General features: G+C 43.3%; 1 protein-coding gene across 5 annotated transcripts in view; it reads left to right on the forward strand.

The window, feature by feature from the left end:
• RAB11FIP4 (RAB11 family interacting protein 4) overlaps positions 1 to 16831 on the forward strand; it is a 211645-nt gene extending 194814 nt beyond the window's left edge. For all 5 annotated transcript variants that reach the window (XM_063119891.1, XM_063119894.1, XM_063119895.1 and 2 more), the window contains 9 exons: positions 911 to 946; positions 1991 to 2090; positions 3919 to 4022; positions 4959 to 5099; positions 6759 to 6840; positions 8184 to 8321; positions 10324 to 10482; positions 12415 to 12558; positions 14702 to 16831. In XM_063119891.1, the coding sequence (XP_062975961.1) occupies positions 911 to 946; positions 1991 to 2090; positions 3919 to 4022; positions 4959 to 5099; positions 6759 to 6840; positions 8184 to 8321; positions 10324 to 10482; positions 12415 to 12558; positions 14702 to 14818 (1021 nt within the window). In that variant the 3' untranslated portion in view covers positions 14819 to 16831. The remainder of the gene's footprint in view (positions 1 to 910; positions 947 to 1990; positions 2091 to 3918; positions 4023 to 4958; positions 5100 to 6758; positions 6841 to 8183; positions 8322 to 10323; positions 10483 to 12414; positions 12559 to 14701) is intronic.
• The last annotated feature ends 4987 nt before the right edge of the window (positions 16832 to 21818 follow it).

Here is a 21818-nt window from a genome sequence, read left to right on the forward strand (position 1 = left end):
TATTATCTCCAGCAATACCTCCAGCAGTATGACTGTGAATAGCATTTGTTGGACATCACAAGTGGGAGGATGCTGTTGAGTTCCTATCGTGCTTGTGGGCTTCCCAGAGGCCCACACCTGACCACCATGGGAATCAGGATGCTGGGTTAGATAGGCCTTTGGACTCATCCAGCACACCTCTTCTCATGTAGGTTTGTTTATCTGCATTGATACAGAACCATCCATGTACGGAGCATAGAAAGTTGCATACCTGTGCCTGCTCTCATGGAGGTAACTATATGAAATGGATAATGGGGAAATCAGAGGATGGGAAGGAAGAATGAAGGGTAGGGAAGGATGAATGCAGGCAAATGCATTTCATATGCTGTGCACATAACAGTTTGTTACATTTGGGGATGAGGATTAAAGGAACAAGCCATAGGCCATGCAGAGAAATTGGTTTTTGAAGATGTGTCTATTCTTGTTCTATGGAGCCAATGTAGGCATGCTGGTACATTTTTTTTAACAAACTTTCTACACATTGTTATTTATTATTCCCCACCAATATGCTTGGTGCTTTACAGACAACCACACTCTCAAAGATTTGCAACAGCCCATTTGAAAAATCGCTCTCTTGGTGGCTGATGTTGATTCTAGCAATGGCTGGTTGGGGCATGCTGGGAGCTGTAGGACTTTTTTCTGTCTAAACTTGCTTAGGATTGCACCCTAAGTGAAAGGGGAATCATTGTGACCAACTACTTGCAGCGCATTCCTACCATGCTGACTCAGTGGGACTGACTCCCTAGTAAGAATTCTTTGGATTGCCACTTTAGCATGTTCTGAGACGCTTGAATTGCACAATCATGATAAGGAAATTGCAGGTTTAGGTTCGCCTAATGTGTCTCATACATGTCCTTGTGGTTTCTTCCAGCCCAAACAGAAAAATATCTAGTACAGCTTTTGGAAGGTAAGAAACATTGCATACTTCTTTGTTCTTGCGTTTGAATGGTATCTAACTTAAATGTTGTAAGAAGCAATTCAGTCTATGTATCCTTAATTCAGAGGTGGAGAACTTCTTGAGCCATTAAGTTGATTTATCAGAATCAAAAGGCAGGAAGTCAATAGGTAACACTTTCCCTGTCTTCTGCTGAGAAAACCTTCCTATTGTTGAATTTCTCCTTGGCCTAATCTACACCAAGCAGGATATTGCACTATGAAAGAGTTATATATAAAAGGCAGGAGCCACACTACTGCTTTATAGCGGTATTGAAATGCACTGACAATTGTTGGGGCCCAGTGACACATACCATATACCGCTTTCATACCGCTATAACCTGCTTGGTGTGGCTCCTGCCTTTTATATACTGCTTTCATAGTACAATATCCTGCTTGGTGTAGATTAGGCCCTTGTCATTCTGCCTCCAGGGGAAACAAACCTGATAACCCTAGGACCCAGCGCTACACTTAACATGGTTGCACAGGACATTCGCTATTCCTGTCTCATATCCCGTGTTTCCTCATTCTAGATCAGCCTTCCCCAACCTGATGCCCTCCAGGTGATTTGGACTTCAGCTCCCATCAGCCCCAGCCATCAAGGCCAATGGTCAGGAACAGTGGGAATTGTACTCCCAAAACATCTGGAGGGCACCAATTTGGGGGAGGCTTTTCTAGATCTACCAGAATGTTTTCCTTGTCTTGCAGTGCAAAAAAATGAAATGCGCTCTGATCCTATTCAGTCACTATAAAAAATAGTAAAAGCTACACTCAAAAAGGGCCGCACTGGTTAGCTCCCACCCCCTGGCGTACATACATACTTGGGCTGGCCCTGTGCCAACTTTTAAAAGCATAAAGAAGCCCCACATATATGCCTTGAAGTGTCATGCTCACTGCTTTATTGTTACCTTTTAAAAAACACTTGTTACTTACTCCAGAGCTGTCGAATGGAGCCCTCTTCCTTACCAGGCCCCTTTTTGCAAAGGGTCACGTCTCTTTCCTCTTGTCTTCCTGACAGACAGCTTTTCCACAACAGCAACTTTAGCAGCAGCAACGGCAGCACAGAGGACTTGTTCAGAGACAGCATAGATTCGTGCGACAACGATATCACAGAAAAGGTGAGGGGTCCTCCTTACATCACAGCGAAGAAGGGCTCTAGGGATTTGCCAATAAACCAAATGTAATTTTTGGGTGGGTCTCCCAGTTTACCCTGTGTGGTGCTGCCCTGACTGTGGTGCAGTCTAACTATGATTTTGTATGGGAACACGTAGAGAAATATAATTGGGGCAAGGAGTGGGTGATGAAATAATACTGTGTGTGTGTATATATATAAATATTATTATATACACATCAACTTTCCACAGCCTGGTTCCCTCCTGATGTCTGGATTACAACCCCCATCATTTGCAGCCCGTGTGGGCATTGGCTGTGTTGGACAGGGATGATGGAGGTTGTAGCATGCCACGTTGCTGTTTTAAATTTGTATTTTGAATTTGTATTCATTTCTGCATTGCTGCTCGATTTTATCCTGATTGTGTTTTTAGATCGTGTCTTGTATTATGCTTTTATACTGTTCGTTTTATATTTTGAATGGTTTTTATGGTTTTAATTTTTGTAACAAAAGGGAAGGAGAGCCCCTAGGCACACAACCGCATAACAGTTGAATCAAACCCCATTTATATCAAATTTCAAAACAGTGGCTTATTTTATATAACAGCAATTATAAGGCAGTTCAATCAAACAAAATAGTAATGTCAATTATAAAGCGCTTCAATCAAACAACATAGGATATTTATTTATTTATTTATTTATTTATTACATTTCTATACCGCCCAATAGCCGGAGCTCTCTGGGCAGTTCACAAAAATTAAAACCATTCAAAGTATAAAACAACAGTATAAAACCATAATATAAAATACAATATAAAAGCTCAACCAGATAAAAACAGCAGCAATGCAAAATTACAAATTTAAAACAACAAGTTAATATGTATTTATAGACTGTTAAAATGCTGGGAGAATAAAAAGGTCTTCACCTGGCGTCTAAAAGCATATAATGTAGGTGCCAAGCGAACCTCCTTAGGGAGCTCATTCCACAGCCGGGGTGCCACAGCAGAGAAGGCCCTCCTCCTGGTAGCCACCTGCCTCACTTCCTTTGGCAGGGGCTCGCGGAGAAGGACCCCTGAGGACGACAGATATTTCAGTCTGTCATAACAACATTAATGTAGGGACTTTAAAAACAGTATCTTAGTTATCAATGTAATGTTTGGGAAGTCACTATTGACTCCCTATTCTATGTTGTTTGATTGAACCGCTTTATAATTGACGTTACTATTTTGTTTGATTGAACTGCCTTATAATTGTTGTTATTATATAAAATAAGTCCCTGTTTTGAAATTTGATATAAATGGCGTTTGATTCAACTGTTATGTGGTTGTGTGCCTAGGGGCAGTCCTTCCCTTTTGTGATTACCAACTGCAACCTTCGTATTTATTCGTTTAATTTTTGTAAACCACCCAGAGGGCTTATGCTATTGGGTGGTATAAAAATGCAATAAATAAATTTGGAGGGCCCCAGGCTGGCAAAGGCTCTTTTACACTAATAAGCTGGTGAGGTCCAGCTTGCTCATTCCCAAGTTCTCTCCACTTCCACAAGAGTGTCTGTGGACCTAGTGTCTGTGATTCTCTTGGTGCATCGTCCACCCTGCTACCTGACTGAGGTGGTCTCCAAGATTGAGGTGGTCTTGTGCATGGTATTGAGGACCCCAAACTTTGAGGTTTTGAAGTGCTTTAATATTGATGCCGAGGATACCTTGTCAAGAGCAGCTCGGGAGTTCATGGTCACCATGTCAACTATGGGCCTCTCTCAGATAATATCTGGCCCAGCAGGTGTGTCTGGAGGTGGTCTTCACTAGGGAAGAAACTTACCTCTTCTTTCCTTTATGTAGGTGACTTATTTAGAGAAAAAAGTGACAGAACTGGAAAATGATAGCATGACAAATGGCGACCTGAAGAGCAAACTGAAACAGGAGAACACGCACCTAGTTCACAGGTAATCTAGTATGCTGCCGACAGCTGCCTTTCTCCAATCTCCAGAGGCAGAGTTATAATGAGAAACTCAGGGGAACAAAAGATGTGAAAACATGCAGCTGAACTTCATGGCTGTTTGCTTTGGAAGCCAAAATGTTTCCTTTCGAACAGAGATCCCATGGAAATTTGCCAGAGCGGCAATTTGAAGGGTGAAAGTGGGGAGGTCTCTCATGAAAGGGTTTTTTGGGCCCCAGATTCTCTCCAGATTCAATCAGACCAGGGTACACCACAATCATCCTCTTCTGGGGTAGCAGAGCTGTTCCTGCTGCTGCTGATTTAGCGAGTAAGAAGGTCTCCATGGAGGCTGCATGTCTAAGCACTGGTGGGCATAATCATGAGAAATAATTCTCTTCTGCTACCACCAAACCCACTCAGAAGGAGAAAAGGATTGCCAGGTATCACTTAGCAGATACCTCATGCAAAAGAACACCATGGCTGAGGTCAAGATTTCACCGCAATGCACTGCTACTTGTGGGCTCTCTTCTTCCCCTCCTTTATCAACCTGCCACTACTTCCAATCAATGAATCGTATGACTGGAAATCACCCTGGCCAAGAGGAGAAGCAAGGAAGGTTTGCCACACCCATTGTGGCTACGGAACAGCTAGCTCAATCAAAGGCAAGCCTGAGGCCTTGTTTATTTGGGGGTTGGTCTGGCTAGTTTGCCAAGGCTGGAAAAGGCGCAGCAATGCAGGCTGCTCAAATGGCTAGGCCACTGGTGGAATGAAGGGTGTCACTGCCTAGCAGCTAAGGGAGCAGGAAGGAGAGAAGGGTATCAGGCTGGGGAATGAAGAATAAAAATGCAGGGACCAAGCCACTTTGTCACGCTTAGCCACTGCCAGATCCAATGGATGCTAAAATAAATAATGGTTGCATCAATAAATTGCATATTCTTGCTAGGGTTCATGAGCTAGAAGAGCTATTGAAAGACCAAGAAACATCAGCTGAGCAGACCCTAGAAGAAGAGATAAAGAGGCACAGGGAAGCCTACAGCAAGTATGAAAAAGAGAAGAGCACTGAAATTGAACTGCTAAACACAAGGTAATATTTTTTCACTGTGCTGATGTTGCTTCTGTAAATGGCTTGGAGAGCAATCCTATGGTCCCTGGGAGACCATCTCAGGGACCATAGGATTGCTTGGAAAAAACCTTCTGAGATCAAAGACAGCACACCAACCAGGAGGGAGAGTTTGAGATCCAACCCCCTTCCCCCACCTGGATTTGAACCCAAGTCCCCTCTAGTTCAATGTTCTAACCATGATGCCTCACTTCCTCTCCTTGAATATATCATCGTATTGCCTATTCTCATGTGACTTTTCTCTGTGTGAGTGCAGTCCTGGGAATAGTCAGGAATAAACACATGGGGAACAAAACGTGTGTGTGTGAACTGGCCTTAAGACAACCAGTCTCCTGAAATTTGGACTATGAGGGCTTCTCTATATGCAGTACCCTCATGATATGAAAATTCTGTACTTGGGATTTGGAGGTTCAAAGATTCTGTGCTTTCAGTTAGGGAAGGCATGTCAGGAAGAGATATTTATATGAAATGGACATTCAGGGTACTTCCATGTGTTTGGCGTTTCTTGCGTTTTCTCTTACATGTATTATGTTTTTATTTTTCTTGTTTTTAAGTCAGTTTGTTAACAAGATTGGAAACTCCTGGAACTGAAAAGCTGGATATATAAATACTTTTTAATAATTAAAAGAAAATGCCAGCACCAGTTCCAATGACAAATTTACGGAGACCGTTTTGTTAGCAAAGTGACCTCTGAGCCAAGTGTCCTGTTTTAAGTCGATACAGTGAACTGGTTCACACAACACAATAAGCCAGTGTACAGTTTGAGTATGGGTTGAGCCATGGGTTGTCACTGAATCGTGAGTTGTTGTGTTGTATTAACTCAGTCATGTTAGCAAACCATGGTTTGTTAACCACAAACAACCTGCAGTTCACAACCCAACAGCAAAGCATGGGTCTCTTTGTGAACTGTTCATGATTAACAAACCATGGTTTGTTAGTGAGGCTGGGTTCATCCAACACAACAACCCACAATTCAACAACATGGTTCAAAGACAACCCTCACTCAACCTGTACTCTGGTTTGTCATGTTGTACGAACCCAGCCATTAAACTGATTATGGAAAAGGGCTTTTCTAAAGCAAAGTTGCCATGGGTCTTAAGACCCAGGTGATTTGTATCATCAAAAAGTCACAACAGAGCAGGGCAAGAAACGGGGTGGGCTGAGAGACTTAAAAACCTTTCTTGGGGCAAGGAAAAAAATGATTTTAAAAAATCCTGCCTTAGTCTTAGGTACTGAGTGCTCTTGAAAATTTGACCACTCTTTAGATTTGTTATATGTTGAGAAGCAGAGAGAGAAGGCACCATGTACAATGAGAAGGCAAGAAAGGAACAGGTCCTCCAAGGTGTCTGTTTATTAAAGCCCAATGTGTTTTCAAGATGTAATTTTTCCTTCTCAGGGACAATCTGACTTCTTTGTTTTAGGTAATTCCTGACTGCCCCTGAAGAAGGAAAAATTACATTTCCAAAAGACTTTAATAAACACAAGGTACTTTGGAGGACCTGCTTCCCCAATGCCTTCTGGTTTAGTTATCTGTTGCCAACTGGGGAAAGAACACTTTTCTAGAAAAGGTGACTAGGTTTTTGTGTACAATCATTTACTGTTCTTCTTCTGCTTCACCATCAGGGTTCAGCAGCTTGAAGAGGAAAACTGTGAGCTCAAAACCACTGTCTTACGACTGAAATCACAAAGTGAGAAACTGGATGAGGTAACAGCTCGTGAATCCTTGCCACGTGTCCCCTGTTCAAAGCCAATCCATATCCTCCACCAAGCCCACGGTAAAGCTTGGTTGCTACAGGCGTTGCACTACTTCGCTCAAAATCAGCTTGACTGCTTTGTAGATCGAGTTGTGCTTTCTGTTATTGCAACATCGGCTTGACCAAAGTGTCAGAACAAAACATGGTGCATACGATATAGAAACCTGAGCTTTAGTTGCCTGGTGCTACAGCACAAGAATAATCTATAAAATGAGGCAATACTGTTATTCAGGCCATTGAGGTCCCTAAAATGAATGCTTCTTTAGTCTTGGGAATTAAAGGATGGGGGAGAAATGGAGCTATACCGTGGCAATCTGGCTGAGGCTGTTGCTCTTTCCAACGGGGGAGCAGGAATGTTGCAGGAAAAAGTACTTGAATGTCTGAGCAACAATTGTAGTGAGGAACAAGGAGCTTTTTACTAGGATCCCAATTTCCATCAACCAGAGCTAGGTGCATAATATTGGCTTCGGACAAGGGATGGGACTGACATGACACAGAATTAAGAAATAGAGTTCCTCTGAGCATGTGCTCAGCCCAGGAAGTTTGCTTTTAGTTCCAGAGCTAGGCTTGCAGTCCACACATACATGCACACTTCCACCACCACACTGCCTCCCAACTTTCTTTATTTCAGCAGCCTTTTTTTTTTTTAAGGGGAGGCATTTTTATTTGGGTTCTTTTTACATTGAGGAGCATTGAAACATGCAAGTTTCCCCCACCTGCCCGCTGAAATGACCGAGTTCCAGAAAGCCAATACAGCCTGTCTTTTTCCTGAATATAGAGAGCAGTTCAAAGGTTTGCAGGTAGCTTGTAACTTTCTTGGAAACGCCTAAACACTCACCAATCAACTGCAAATCCCAATCGACTTGATATCCACCCCTGAACTAGGAGGAAGGAGGTGGGCATCTGAAGACTGATTTAAACGTTTAACGGAGCCCATATGGCACAGGCCTGTTTGAACTGTTGCTCTTTTAGAATGTGTGTGTGGGGGGGTGTCACACGTATGAATGTTCACCCATGTTGAGAACTCCCTAAACTGGAAACACTAGCAAGCCAGCAAGGAAGGCACTGGCCTAGCATTTACCATGCCATCACAGCTTTCTACGTGCAATGAGATTTTTGTTTGTTTGGGTCCTTTTTACGTTGGGGAGAATTCAGACATGCAACTTTCCCCCATCTGTCCTCTGAAATGACAAGTTCCAACCCAGGAGGCCAATACAGTCAGCCTTTTTCCCCCTGACTATAGAGCAGATCTTAAATTGCAGGTAGCTTGTAATTTTCTTTTCGTTCTCCTCAGGAGAGGCAGCGAATGTCGGACAGATTAGAAGATACCAGTCTGCGGCTCAAGGATGAGATGGACTTGTATAAAAGAATGATGGACAAACTGAGGCAGAACAGGCTGCAATTTAACAAGGAAAGGGAAGCTACTCAGGAGGTGGGTAATGAAGCTTGCAGCCCAGGGCTGATATTGCTATCTCATGATCTTGCATGGTCATAAAGCAAAATGGAAAACAAAGCTTTATTTACAGAGTGTTTTCAGACTGCATAGTGGTATTGCTTTGAAGCAGGAGTTGTCAGGAGCAAGTTATCCTTGCTTCAATTTGACAAGAGTTCTCAGACTGTGTTCCTAAGAATTCCTTTGGATTCCACAGCTCATCAGGAATTCTACAGAAATGGATCAGTGGGCGATGAGACCGTGGTCCCAGGGTTCAGAATGAAGAACTCAAGGGTTTGATGTTTGGGCTGATCTGGAAGTGGCTCAGTCCAGCACCGATACGGCCTTGCAGATGCTCCCTGTGGGTTTTAATTAAACAAGCTGTTGACCCATAAGCTTGGCCTGTCAGTAGGGTGGTTTTTCAATAGTTGTTTGGGTTGATTTTTTAAATAGATGTTTTACCTAACTTTTCAATGTTTTTTTTTTACTTTGTATTTTAATCTATTTTATTGTTTTTATATTGCTGTTTTATATTATTGCCTTTGGTGGCAAGGGAGTGTACAAATTTAACAAGCAAGCAAATAAATTGACAACCTGCCCTAGAACACCTCCCCACCCATTCTCTGGGATTTGTGAATTGCAGGGGAAGTAAAATCATGGCGGTCTAGTGATGGGAAAGCTCCCCACAAGCTCCATTTGGAATGGACCCAACTCAGATGAGTTATATGAACATGGGAAGCTGCCTTAGACTATATCAGACTGTTGCTCTATCTAGCTCAGTATTGTCTACATTGACTGGCAGGATTCTTTTCTAGCCCTACCTGGAGATGCTGGGGATTGAACCTGGAACCGTCTGCATGCAAAGCAGGTCCTCTACTGCTAGTTTTGGATTGGGTTCAAATGAACGTTGTTAAACTCAGGTTCAAAGCCTTGAGGAGCCAGCCCATTGCTTGCTTTCCTATAGCGAGTTCCCTCTTCCCCAAATTTATGCCAGGCGGATAGCAACAGGGAGGCCTCCTGGCAGCGGAGATCCTGAGCATCCATTGACAAAGGGAATGAAATTGCTTTATATGCATGTTTGATGGCAGCGTCCGTCAACCATAGCAAGAGCTCTCTACTGCTCTCAGGTCACTGCCACCCCGCTTGGTCTCCAGGGTATGTTTTGGTAAAGTGGGCAGCAGGAGGCGGGGATAGTGGTGTAGGCTGGTGGGAGAGGAGGAGTGATGGGTGAGCTCCTTCAGGACCAATTCTGAATTGGGTCCCAGCAGAAGCAAGTTAATTTGGGCCTGATCCCAAGTGAACCCCAGTTAACTCATTTGAAGGGAGCCTGGGGGGAGCTTACCAATCACTCATGCTTCCCTTTCCCTTGAAGGCACAATCACAGGGGGAAGCATTGGAGGTGTTCTAGGACATGGGCGTTGGACCCCTTTCAGTCCAAGGGCCGCATTCCATTTCCCAGAAGCTCTTGCGAGCTGCATGCTAATGGTGGATGGGGCTAAAGACAATAGGGGACAGGGTCAATGTACCAGTATATTTCGGCTTAAAGGCATTTCAACCTTTTAGAATGTATGTGTATTTTGACACATACAAAAACCAGGAAACAACCTGTTTTTTTATTGGTGGTGGTTGGGGCCAAGGAGGTGGGGCCCTCTGGGGACTGGATTGGGATCCCAGGTGAGCTGGATTGGAACCCTGGGCCTGAGGTTCTGCATCCCAGAACATGTGGAGCATCTGCAAAGCCCCATGTGAACTGAGTGCATCCCAGAATCCTTTGAGACACACAGAGGTACTTCAGCAGATACATTGATGCTGAAAAGGTACTCTTGGAGTAGGAAATCTGAAAGCCACTGCATGGAAGTCTTCACTAGGTTCTCCCAGATATGTTGGTGCTTAGTCCCACCAGAGACGTTTTCTGATCTTAGTTGTGTTAGTTGACTTTGTCCTTCAGATTCCAACATGTCGGTTCACCTATTGGTCCCTTCATGTCCTGGTTTCTGTGCAGCTCATTGAGGATTTGCGAAAGGAGCTGGAACACCTGCAGTTGTACAAGCTCGAGTGTGAGCGGCCCGGCCGAGGGAGAAGCTCTTCCTCCAGCTTGAGTGAATTCAATGCGAAGACGAGAGAAGTGGAAATGGAGCATGAAATTAAACGGCTCAAGCAGGTGAGGCATTCTTGGGGTGGGGGCAGGGTAGGAGGAAGCGAGAAGGGAAACCTTCACGCCTCCTTTTAGGAGCAGGCCGTAAATAACCAACGGTTCTGTGCCCCCCTCAGAGATGGTGATGGACTCAGAAATTGGGGCATTTTCATTTCCTGCTGTGGAAAGGTTTTCAAATAGTGCCTGTGTGAAAACTCTGTCTTTTAATTGTTGCAGACATCTGGGCATGGAGATAGGCAAGTCGCTTCTTTGAGAACTGAGAGTGAATCCTGATGGATGCCTAAACATGCACCTATCTGCTAGGCATGCATGTATGGCAGATATGGGCAACTTCTGGCTCTCCAGATGTTTTGGCCTACAAATCCCATCAGCTCTAGCCAGTATAGCTAATGGTAATGGATGATGGGAGTGTGATGTAGGCCAAAATCTGGAAGGCCACATGTTGCCCACCCCTGGTGTGTGGTGTCAGTCTGAAATATATATTTACTCTGAAAGCCATATTAGTATAATACTTTTATTAAGCCAACTCAAAGGTCACCAAAAAATGTGCAAGCTTTCAAAACCTCCAGATCTCTTCATCAGGCAAGATGTTTTCAAAAGCAGATTGCAGGGTAGGTGGGATGGCTGACGATACTGAAGTCATGATGTCTGTATGATCAGAGTCTTAAGAGAGTAAGAAGACATTCAAATGGGGCTCCCTATCAGGTATCACCTGGAACTGCCCCTAGGACAGCTGGGAGCAAGAAAGAAGCAAACTATCATTAATCCCCCATTTTTGAAAATATAAAATCCAGCTGTTACTCAGAATTCCATCTTTGGTAAGTCACACAGTTCCATGATTGCTGGAAGACAGAAGTTCAGATAAACTAGGCACTCTTTGTATTAACAAAGCTAGAGATAATTTTAGGTGCTATTCTAGGTTTTAAACAAATATTCCCTCCACCCATCCCTTGCCAGCCCCAACAAGGTGCCCACTTCTGTTCCATGTAATTGACATGACTAATGCCAGCACCAGGATTGACCACCTTCTGATTTCTCCAAGCCACCAGATCCATATAAGAGGAAGAGCCATGCTGGTCAGACCCAGGGTTCATCTAATCCAGTATTTTGTTCACACAGTGGCCAACCAGCTGCCTGGGGAAAGGCCACAAGCAAGAAATGATCACAATAGCACCATCCCACTCGTGAATTGACTAGAGGTGGACATCCTATCATGAGTCCAGCTGAAGTTTTCCTAAAGCTTCTATAAGTGTCTTAACCACTTGGTAATCCATAGAAGGGCTGCAGAGGGAGGAAATTCTGTCGATTTCACATTTTAAGATTAAAATCCTGGCTCTGCTGCTTTTGATTTAAAAACAACACCACTGAATTTGTCAGGGCTTCCACCTCTGCAGCTGTTCCCCTCTAATAACACACACATACACCCCCCCAAAACACAAAAAATTGGGTGGAAATGGCATGGCCCTTGTCAATTCCATCTCGTTTTTTTGGCCTTCTTCCTCCATAGACCATTTTGCAAGGAAAGGGTTGGCAAGAGCATTTCTTCCAGCACCAGATAACAAGAGCTGTAGTTAAAGGGAATGATACCACTCCTTTCCCTGTAGGAGTGGTATCAGCAGCCAGCACTCTTTACATGGAAAGATGTGGCCAGTTAAAGTTTCCCCAGCAACAGCAGCCGTGCCGCCAGAAGCTCTGCTTAAAGGAGAGAGCTGGTTAACATTCTCCCAGCATCGTTTTACTGTGTCTGAAAAATGCAGTCTGTTGTATGGGGACTAGTTATTGTGCCATTAGCACAGAATCAGGCTAGTATAGCATTAGAAGAGTGGAGAGAGGAATCACTTTGCTGTCATCTGGAAGTTCCCTTCGTCTGCTAACTGAACTGTTCCTTATTTGGCCTAATGTGAAACTTCCTTTCACATCTCCTTCCTCTCTCAATAGGAGAACCAGAAGCTTCGTGACCAGAACGATGACCTTAATGGACAGATCCTTAGTCTTAGTCTTTATGAAGCCAAGAATCTTTTTGCAACACAGACAAAAGCCCAGTCGTTGGCTGCTGAAATTGATTCTGCCTCCAGAGACGAGGTAAAGCGCTTAACTGCAATCTCTTGTAGCTAATTAAATGAGATTATTGGCAGAGGATGAGGGGGGACTCTCAGTGACCAGCCTGGAAAATCTTAAGAAGAAAAGTAATGCTGTGATGGAATTTTGACGCCCAGTTTAAGCACTCCCATGGTTGCCTTGGGAGGTTTATACTTAGACACTAATTTTGGTGTGGTCAGACCTTTTTATAAATGTGGTCAGAAGTCCTTTTATTATTATTATTATTATTATTATTATTATTATTATTATTAGGCCTATAACTGAAAATAGTGAACAAAATGCATTATTGTAGAGAATATTGCTTAGGAAAGATTGCATACAGAAAATGTCTACATTAGGATCACTGCAAACAAAGATGTGTAAGAATTTTTAAGATGACTTCTAAACAGGAAAAATTGCAAACTGATGAGGAAACCGGGCTAAACAAATATAAGACTGGGAAAAAGGAGAAACTGAGAAAAACCAAAACTGGCATAATTTGGTTTTTTTGCTACAATCTCCCTGGTCCATCTGTATGTGTGTTAAATTTACAGAGCAAAACCGTACACTCAAGTCGGAGCAAATTCCGTCTGGTCCAGCATTCCTTGCAAGGATCCCAGCAACCAGCAGTCATTAATCGGTCCGCTAGAAATTGAACAGTAGTCCCCCAATGAACCATGATCTGTCTTCCCTTTCCCAATATAATCTATAGATATTATGCTTCTGTATTATGCAGAGACTTTTAACTAAGCCTGTCTCTCTTAAAACGCTGAACTATTGAATGTAAAAATAAACACAAAGCTTTCATTTTTCTCTAAACCCTCCTTTTCTAGTTATATTTATTCAAGTGAGAATATGATTTAACATTTAGGGAGATATGGTAAAGGAGCTTTTGCATGGGGACAGGGAACAAAAGCCGAAGATTCAAGAGGTTTCTAAGGCTCATGAACATCCAGAGTCTCTAAAGGCAAAATGCAATAGGAAATAGACAGACACATTGTAGCCAATGAATAGCTTGGTCTTAAAGTATTCATTTAGTTAGTTTTAATTAAGATAGGATTGTCTTTCGTGCATATTTAATATGTTTTCTAAAAAAATCTTATTTATTTCATTATTTATTTATTACATTTATATCCCCTGACCAACAGGAGTCAGGTTGAGAAGGGAAGGGAAAACAACTTCTGGGTTTGGAGGAGGCAAAAGCTTTCTTTGCCTTCTCAGGGCTTGGATGCGATGCAGGGTTGGGGGAAAGACAAGGCAGAAGTAAGTTTTGCCTTGCGTCTGGGTAATCGTATTTCATCCCGTCTCCATCCATCAAACTTGGTAGACTTTTTGCTTGTCTGTCTGTGACTGATTATCTCATGTGCACAGACAGACCAGACACACAGGGACCCAGGACAGAGCTATGCAGCTAAAAGCAGGTTTGATTCTCATTGGCAATCACTGCATTTTATACCAGACAGAGCCAATAGACTGCAAATGAGAGAATAAGGGAGTAAGTCTCAGTTTCTTTGCCTGAAGGAGTGGCTACAACAGAGAGGGCCTACTCAGTTTTCACACCTTACTTACGGAATGCCCTTTCTAAGGAGGCCTGCCTGGTGCCTACATCATTACCTTTACAACACCAGGCAAAAACCCTTCTTAGTTTGTATGATTGTTCTTATATATACTGTGCGGTTTGCTGCATTGCATTGCATTATACTGACCCTGTTCAGACGACATACTAAGCCACAGTGCTTAAGCCTTTTGTGCTAAACATTATGGCTCAGAGTGTCATGTGAACCATTCCTAACCATAGTGCCTACATAACCATGGTTTAAACACTCACTAACCATTTGCTGCAAAAGGGTTAATGGCCTAGCCATGGCTTAGTGTGTTGTCTGAACAGACCCGTCATATTGTATTCTTTCAGCCACCCAGAGAACTTTTGTTATTGGGCAGATTAAAAATACAATAAATCAATAAATTTCACTAAAAGGAAGGCATAGTGGGGGGAAATAGAGAACTCTCCACTTCTCTCCCCGTTAAACTAGACATTATTAGAATAAGCTGATGGTAAATGTGTTTCTGAATATTGAGTAATACGGAGTCATTGTGCCACCTTGTAGTGAATGTCTTAATTTAGCCTTTTCCTTTCTCGTTCCAGCTCATGGAAGCCCTTAAAGAACAGGAGGAGATAAACTACAGATTGCGCCAATACATGGACAAGATCATCCTAGCCATCTTAGACCATAACCCATCCATCCTGGAAATAAAAAATTGAAGATCTGGAGCAGGAAGAGGAACAAGCAGAAACTTGTACCTGATCAGATGCCATTGGATCCAAATGTCACTCTGCTACTGTAAAGGAGATATATATATATCTCTCACACATATAAGCACGCACTTGCGTGGATACACAAGGCGTGTTTATATGTGGTTTGGTACACTTTGTCTGTGAATCATAATTTGGCTTGGTCAGTTTTTCATGCACTTTCACCACTTGCGGGGGCGGGCAAAAAAGACTGTTACGGGATTGTAATAAAATAACCATATAACTGGATTTGCACTGTTTTAGATACTGGACAAAAAAAATGACACTACCTCTAGATTCAAGGATAAAGGAGAATGGAAACCTATCTAGTGCCAATCCTCCTCCTCTTCTTCCTCCCCCACAAACAATGCTGAGTTCCACATTTAATCAGCAGTCCTTCCCTCACCTTCCCAGAAATGTGTTGCACGTCCAGGTTTAATTCACTGGTGCTGACTATGTTGTGTTTATTTTATTTTTTATTTTTTGCTGAAGTTGTGCTACTGAAGCTACAAGAAGATCAGTGATGTCTTGCTCCTTCAAAAAGAATGTATGTATTGATACTAAAGGGAAAAGAGTTTGCTAGAGGATTGGTAATTAATTGTTTTTAAAAAAAACCTAAAATGTTGCTTCCTTTAAGCAGAAAGCACTTCTTACAATATCCAGCCCAAGTGGCTATGAATCCTTTAGGATGGTTGGCAGTCTGTCATATTGCACAGATCCATGTGTCCAAGCATGCTCATGTGCCAGTTTTGCCAATATTCTCCTGCGCAGAGGGCTGCATGAGTACCTACTAAAGGTTGTATGTTTTTCCATGGGTAGGGGCCCCATGCCACCTTCCTGACAAGCAGAAATCAACAGGCAAAGTGTTTTGCATCTCAGTCCTGAGAACTGCTTTCTCTGCAGATTTCTGCTTGTTCCCCAGCCATTATAGGTACAAAGCCATTCAAGGCACAACTTAATTAAGAAAAATGGTGTTTGCCCTACAGCTGCTTGACGTAATGAGCACCCACAAGTTTTCAGAGATCTGTGCTTCAAATCAATGTTCAAATTTTGTGCTTCAAATCAATTTTGCGCTTATTGGAGAACAACACTTTCAATCGTTCTCCGACACTTCAGAAAAAGAGCTTGTTTACACACCACATTTCTTCCGCATGATGGCTCTTGAGTTAAGGTTTTTGTGGGCTTCAGGAGACAGTTGCGTGTTTGACTGCTGGGTGATCCCTCTGGAAAAATCAGAAGGGCTCATCTGCCCCAAGCTGCATGGTTTGGGGAAAACACCTGCTCACTGTCTACCTCCTGAAAGCATTCTCAGACTCACCCTGGGTCTCTTCTTCTCTTTGCTTTTACTACTTAACTATAATCATCCATTTGTTAATATTGTTTCCAAAGCAAATCCACGTGAAACGTCCTTCACCATCACACAAGGCACATTGTAGGGAAATTGGTAGCTTGTGCATAGATCACAGTGGAAACATTTTTGGTTTTTCCAATGAAAAGATGCCTTGTTTTCACATATGACTTTCCTTCATGGAATGTCCTTCTCTGTAGGAAAGTGCATGTGGTATATTGCTACATGCATGCAACAATCAGGCACACGTGTACATGTAGTAAAGTGGGTTTGTGTGAGTGTAAGTGAAAGAAGAGAGTGTGATCATCACATATAATGCGCTTCACAGTAATTCCTACCCCCAAAGTGGCTCACGTGCAGAAAATGCATAACGTATAAAACAGCAGCAAGACTTGAAGGATGCTTGTATCTGGTAACACACACTGTATTTTCCGTCCCTGACTTGATCACAGCCTGCAGTTCCAAGTTAAAACATACTTTGTTTTTAAACATGCACTAAGTATAATTTTAAGGCTAGGAACTGTAGCTACAAAAGAATAAATTGGAAGATTTAAACTCTTGGTAGTAATCAGTTTGATATTTTGTCCTAAAACAGCATTTTAAAAAGAAAATATATGGCCTCGCTCCTCCCAAGCCTTTTCAGCACTCCAGCAAAAGTATTTTGCAGAGCACTCCCAAATCTTTTCTTTTTCTTCTGATTTCTACATACATGAAGATGGTTTGTAAGAATCATTGGAGATTATTCTTTTTTGTGGTCTGGCACTTCACACTCAAACAAAAGTTAGATTTCAGCAGCCTTTTCTGCTCTTGGCTGTCTCTTGCATATTTCCCTTTGTTTATTTGGGGGAAAGATAAGAAAAAGTGCAATTGGATAGGGATGAGCTACTTGGGTAGGGATGAGCTACCTGGCCATAGGCAATCTGCACACCACAGCTGGGCAACTTGCATGGCCCTTCAGATGTTTTGGCCTACCAATCCAATCAGCCCTTGCCAGCGTAGCTAATGGTTGAGGAAACATGGAAGTTGTAGGCCAAAACATCTGGGGGACCACATGTTGCCCGTCCCTGCTGTACGCTTTCCACAGGCCCATGGTGTTCACTGGGCACATGTAAAAACTTCTGATTATTTCTAACCTTCATTCCAGAGGAAACTTTGGAATGTGTTGGCTGTGTTTGTAGAAGGCTCGAGATCCAAACAGGACTTTGGGATGATTTGCATACCTCAGAAAACAGAAGGCTGAGGTTGGTGCCTTAAACAACTCCCCAGCCTTCCTCTGTAGCTAGTAGTGAACTCCCCAGTCTAGTCTCTGGTCTGATGGCTTGACTGCAGGTAGGGCCTAAATCAGCATGTGTTCATGTGAATCCAGTGCACTGTAGTTATTTTGTTGTTTGAGGATTCTTCTGTCAATATGACTCCCCAAACCCATCTGCTTGGTAGCAAACAACATATGATCTTGAAAGGCTCTATCCATGTACAAGAGGGAAAGAGCAGTAGGCTTGAGGGACCCCGTGGTTCAAAGAAATATAAAAAGAATCTTGAGAGAGGGGGAAACCCCTAAGGGGGAAATAAAACCAAAACCAGTCTGACGAGGACTGGACATGCTTGGTGGGCCAGAATTCTAGCCGACTGGGGCAAATGGAAAACTGCAAGGAGGGGTATGGAATAGAGTACTCTGGAAAAGAGCATGGCTGGCGGGAGCCCTGAACAAGAGCACCCCCGGCTGCAGCATTGTAAGTAATCAGTTTCCATTCTGAAGCAGACAGAACAGATGGGCAGGCAGATGAAAAAGATGAGAAACTTGGAGACCAGTAAGAGAGGGCTGTTCACAAAATCAAGAAATAATCAAAGCTTTCCCATGTCAAAGCATCAAAATGGGATGAACCTTTGTAATAGCAACAACAAAGTGACAATAACAGCAAATCTGTTGGATGTGTATTAGGGCTGTGCATGGACCCCCCAATTTGGAGGCAACTCGGCCTTTTCGGGGTGCCGGCTGCGCAGTCAGCACCCAGAAAAGCCTCCCTTTCCCCCGCTCTCCCTGCTTACCTGCTGCCATTGCCGCCGCTGCCTCCTTGCTCCTGCCGCCATCGATGCCAACACATCTGACAAGAACCAGGCCGCGATTTTAAGATATCGCGGGGGCTCTGATTAGTACCTCTATGGCCACTGTAGTTTGTGGCCATAGAAGTACTAAACTGTTTAGTACCTGTATGGCCACAAACTACAGTGGCCATAGAGGTACTAATCAGAGCCCCCGCGATATCTTAAAATCGCGGCCTGGTTCTTCTCAGATGTGTCGGCATCGATGACAGCAGCCGGCAGGAGCGAGGAGGAGGAAGTGGCAGCAGGTAAGCAGTAGGAGCTGCCCAGTGCCACTTCGAAGCTTCAGAACCGATCGGCTTCGGGGCATTTCAGGCTGACCGTGAATCAGCCCACCGTTTCAGGGATTTGGCCAATGCACTGCACAGCCCCAATGTGTATTACTATGGTTCCAACAGCAATAAGAATAAGCAAAGACTACACTGTATAATGCCAGCTATTCTTCTAATAACATCACCATCTAAACTTCTTCTAACATCACCTCTGGATCTATCTGACATTTGTAATTGAAGGACTTGACAGTTAGTCCATCATATCAGTGTCTCCTGTTTAGCCACACAGTCATGGATGTTTTCCACTTTCCCAATGCATGTTACAGGGATTTGCAAAATCACTAACTCAGCCTAGAACCACCCCTCTTTTTTTTAAAGGGGTTTTGAAAGAACAGGCATACCCTTCTCCCACATTGTTCTCGCTATATGAACAATGACAACCACAACTGCAAAGTGTTTAAATGTTTCACTGACCTGGTTCACATGATAATGATGGGAGTAATAAGCAACATTGGCTTAATTTCCCCCACCAGGTATATTGGGAGGATTTAAATAATTACCCTTGCTGGTGCAGTTTGCTGTGTCGTGCAAACCCAGCAAGGGTGGCTTCGTACCATGGTTAACAAGCTACCCAGAACCCATGGGCTGTTTTAGGCTTCTGGGGTGGCTTGTTCACCATGACAACAAGCCACCTTTACTGGGTTTGCACAACACCGCAAGCCACACCAGCGAGGGTAATTATACAAATACACCTGGCACACAAGGTGAGGAGAATAAGCCACCATGGGTTATTTCCCCCACCATGATCATGCAAATAAGGCCTCTGTCTTTTGACTGCTTACTCTTTAATTACACTTCGAGAGCATAATAAAGGGTGGATAAGGTATTGTGTCTAATGTGGGTTCACTTGTTTGAGCTTTATCTTTAGTTTCCCCGATGTAAGTAAGGTTCTAACACTTCACACAACATGACTGGCAGGATGGATACTCTCAATGTTTAAAGCAATTAGACTTGGATACACGAGGTTGCTGATTTCATTGTCCTAGGTCTCCAGGGCTGGAGGCAGAATGAATTTGAAAGTTTGATTTCATGCAAGTTTTAATCATGTGTCATTTATTCTTTAAAAGATGAAAGAACTGGGCAAGTTGAGATTTGAGAAGGGAGGTATGTTGAAAGTTGAGAGAGGGACGGAGAGACACAGAGAGAAATTGCTTACTTTGGCTGGTGGCAGAAGGTGAAGTAATGAGAAGAAACTGAAACAGGTTCTGTGTTAAACACAAGACTATTCTGAGATGGAGAACGGTGGAATGGTTTCCAGTGGTTTTGATAAGTGTAGGGAACAGGCTTAGGTTAGAACAGCCTTCTCCAGCCTTTATGCCTTCCATTGTATGGGATTACAACTCCCATTATCACAAAACAGCCTGGCCCACATCTGTAGGGAGTGGGAGTTGTAGTCCCATGCATCTGGACAGCACCAAGTTGGGGAAAGCTGGGTTAGCATGAACCTGATTCATTATAAGGTGGTGACTGACGACTTCTTGAGGGCCTCAAACCAAGAGTTTTACTCAAGGCCATCTTTAAATGGTCCTTTGTGAGTAAGGTGCCAGTGCTTTTTGCCTTTGCTTTTAGCTATTGAAGTCTGATGTTGCACAGGAATATGGCTGACCTTTCCGGGAACAAACTGAAATTCCTAAACCAACTGTTTTCTCTGTTATCTGAGTGCCTTTGCCTTGAGGGGGGCATTTCAAAATTGGCTTGCTTGCTCCTCAGTGCAGCTTTCAGATTCCAATCCACTCTGGACCTGGAATTCCCCAAATAGGCATAATTTCCAAATAGTGGGTTAGGACCAGTAGTTTTTGGAAGGCCTGTTGACAGGTCATCAAATGAACATGATGTGCCATGCAGTGCAAGCATGCATTGTGTAATGCAGTATTAGGAAAGGGAGAGGGAGCCAACCCATTAAAAAGAGAGAGGGAATAATCTGTTTGTGGCTGAATTTGCTAAAAACTTTTGAGATTTGCTGAGTTTGTTTAGCTGAGAGTGGGTTGGACTACAACTCCCATGCTGGATTGGGGTTTATGGAAGTTGTAGTCCAATGCATTTAGACGGGGCCAGGTTGAGAAGCCTGCTATATATACATACTTGGGAGAAAGTCGATACTTCTGAGTAGATGCATGTACAGGATTGTGCTGTAAATCAAGTACAGCGCAATGTCCAGCCTCATGCCTAGCATGGGCAAGATGGAGGCTTGGCAAATGCTTGGATTAGCTGGGCTTGATCTGTGAAGTATGAGGAGTAACAGGAAAATCTCTTAAAGTGCGTTCCAGCCCTTCTCTCAAGGGCTCCATCATTGGAGAGTAAATTGTGTGTGTGTTCACAAAGGTGCCTTAGGTAGAAATTCCTGCTGCTTATCTGACCCATTAGATCCCATCCACCTGTATTCTTCTAAGATTCTAGGAGATGTCTCAGATTGCATTGAACTGGTTAAACTCTTGCCAATTTCATGTGCCTGTGCTACACTCACCTGAGCAGTGTCACATTGACTATTTGGTGGGGGGGTGTTGTAGGAGGTTGTAGCCACTCTATGATTAGAACAGGAAGATTATGAGCTGCAATGTTTCTATCATGGAGGAGGAGGCACACTCTCATATGAATTTTTGCTGACATATCATAAGAACCAGTTCGTCCAGGATGGTGGCAAAGCTCCTAGCTCATCGGGATTACCTATGTGCAGTGCAATCTGAAAGCTAATCTGCAGTGAGACTGTCAGTATCAGCCATGGACAAATTTAGGTATGACCTGTGGTTGCAGGGTTGGGTATTCCCATTAAGGAATATGATGCCCTAACGCTTTTGTGGTCTTGCCATTTCTAAAAAAAAATGGAAGGGGGTGAGCAGGGAGAAAGAGAACGTGTGTGTGTGTGTGTGTGTGTGTGTGTGTGTGTGTGTGTGTGTATTATATATTTTTTTCTCATGTTTTCAGAGCCTTCATGCATTTGCTTGGATGAAAATCTGTCAGTGTAGTTTTACAAGCTTTGTTTCTTACACAGACGAGAAGCTTTGTTGGGCTAGAACCACTTATGCATGTGTACACAAAATCTTGTAGAATGGGTCAGGTAAGTCAGCCTTCCTCAACCTGGTGACCTCCAAATGTTTTGGACTACAGCTCCCAACATTCCTGACTATTGGCCATGCTAGCTGGGGCTGATGTGAGCTGAGGTCCAAAACATATGGAGGACACCAGGTTGGGG

This window comes from Elgaria multicarinata, chromosome 3, assembly GCF_023053635.1.
Source record: "Elgaria multicarinata webbii isolate HBS135686 ecotype San Diego chromosome 3, rElgMul1.1.pri, whole genome shotgun sequence".
Classification (NCBI taxonomy): domain Eukaryota; kingdom Metazoa; phylum Chordata; class Lepidosauria; order Squamata; family Anguidae; genus Elgaria; species Elgaria multicarinata.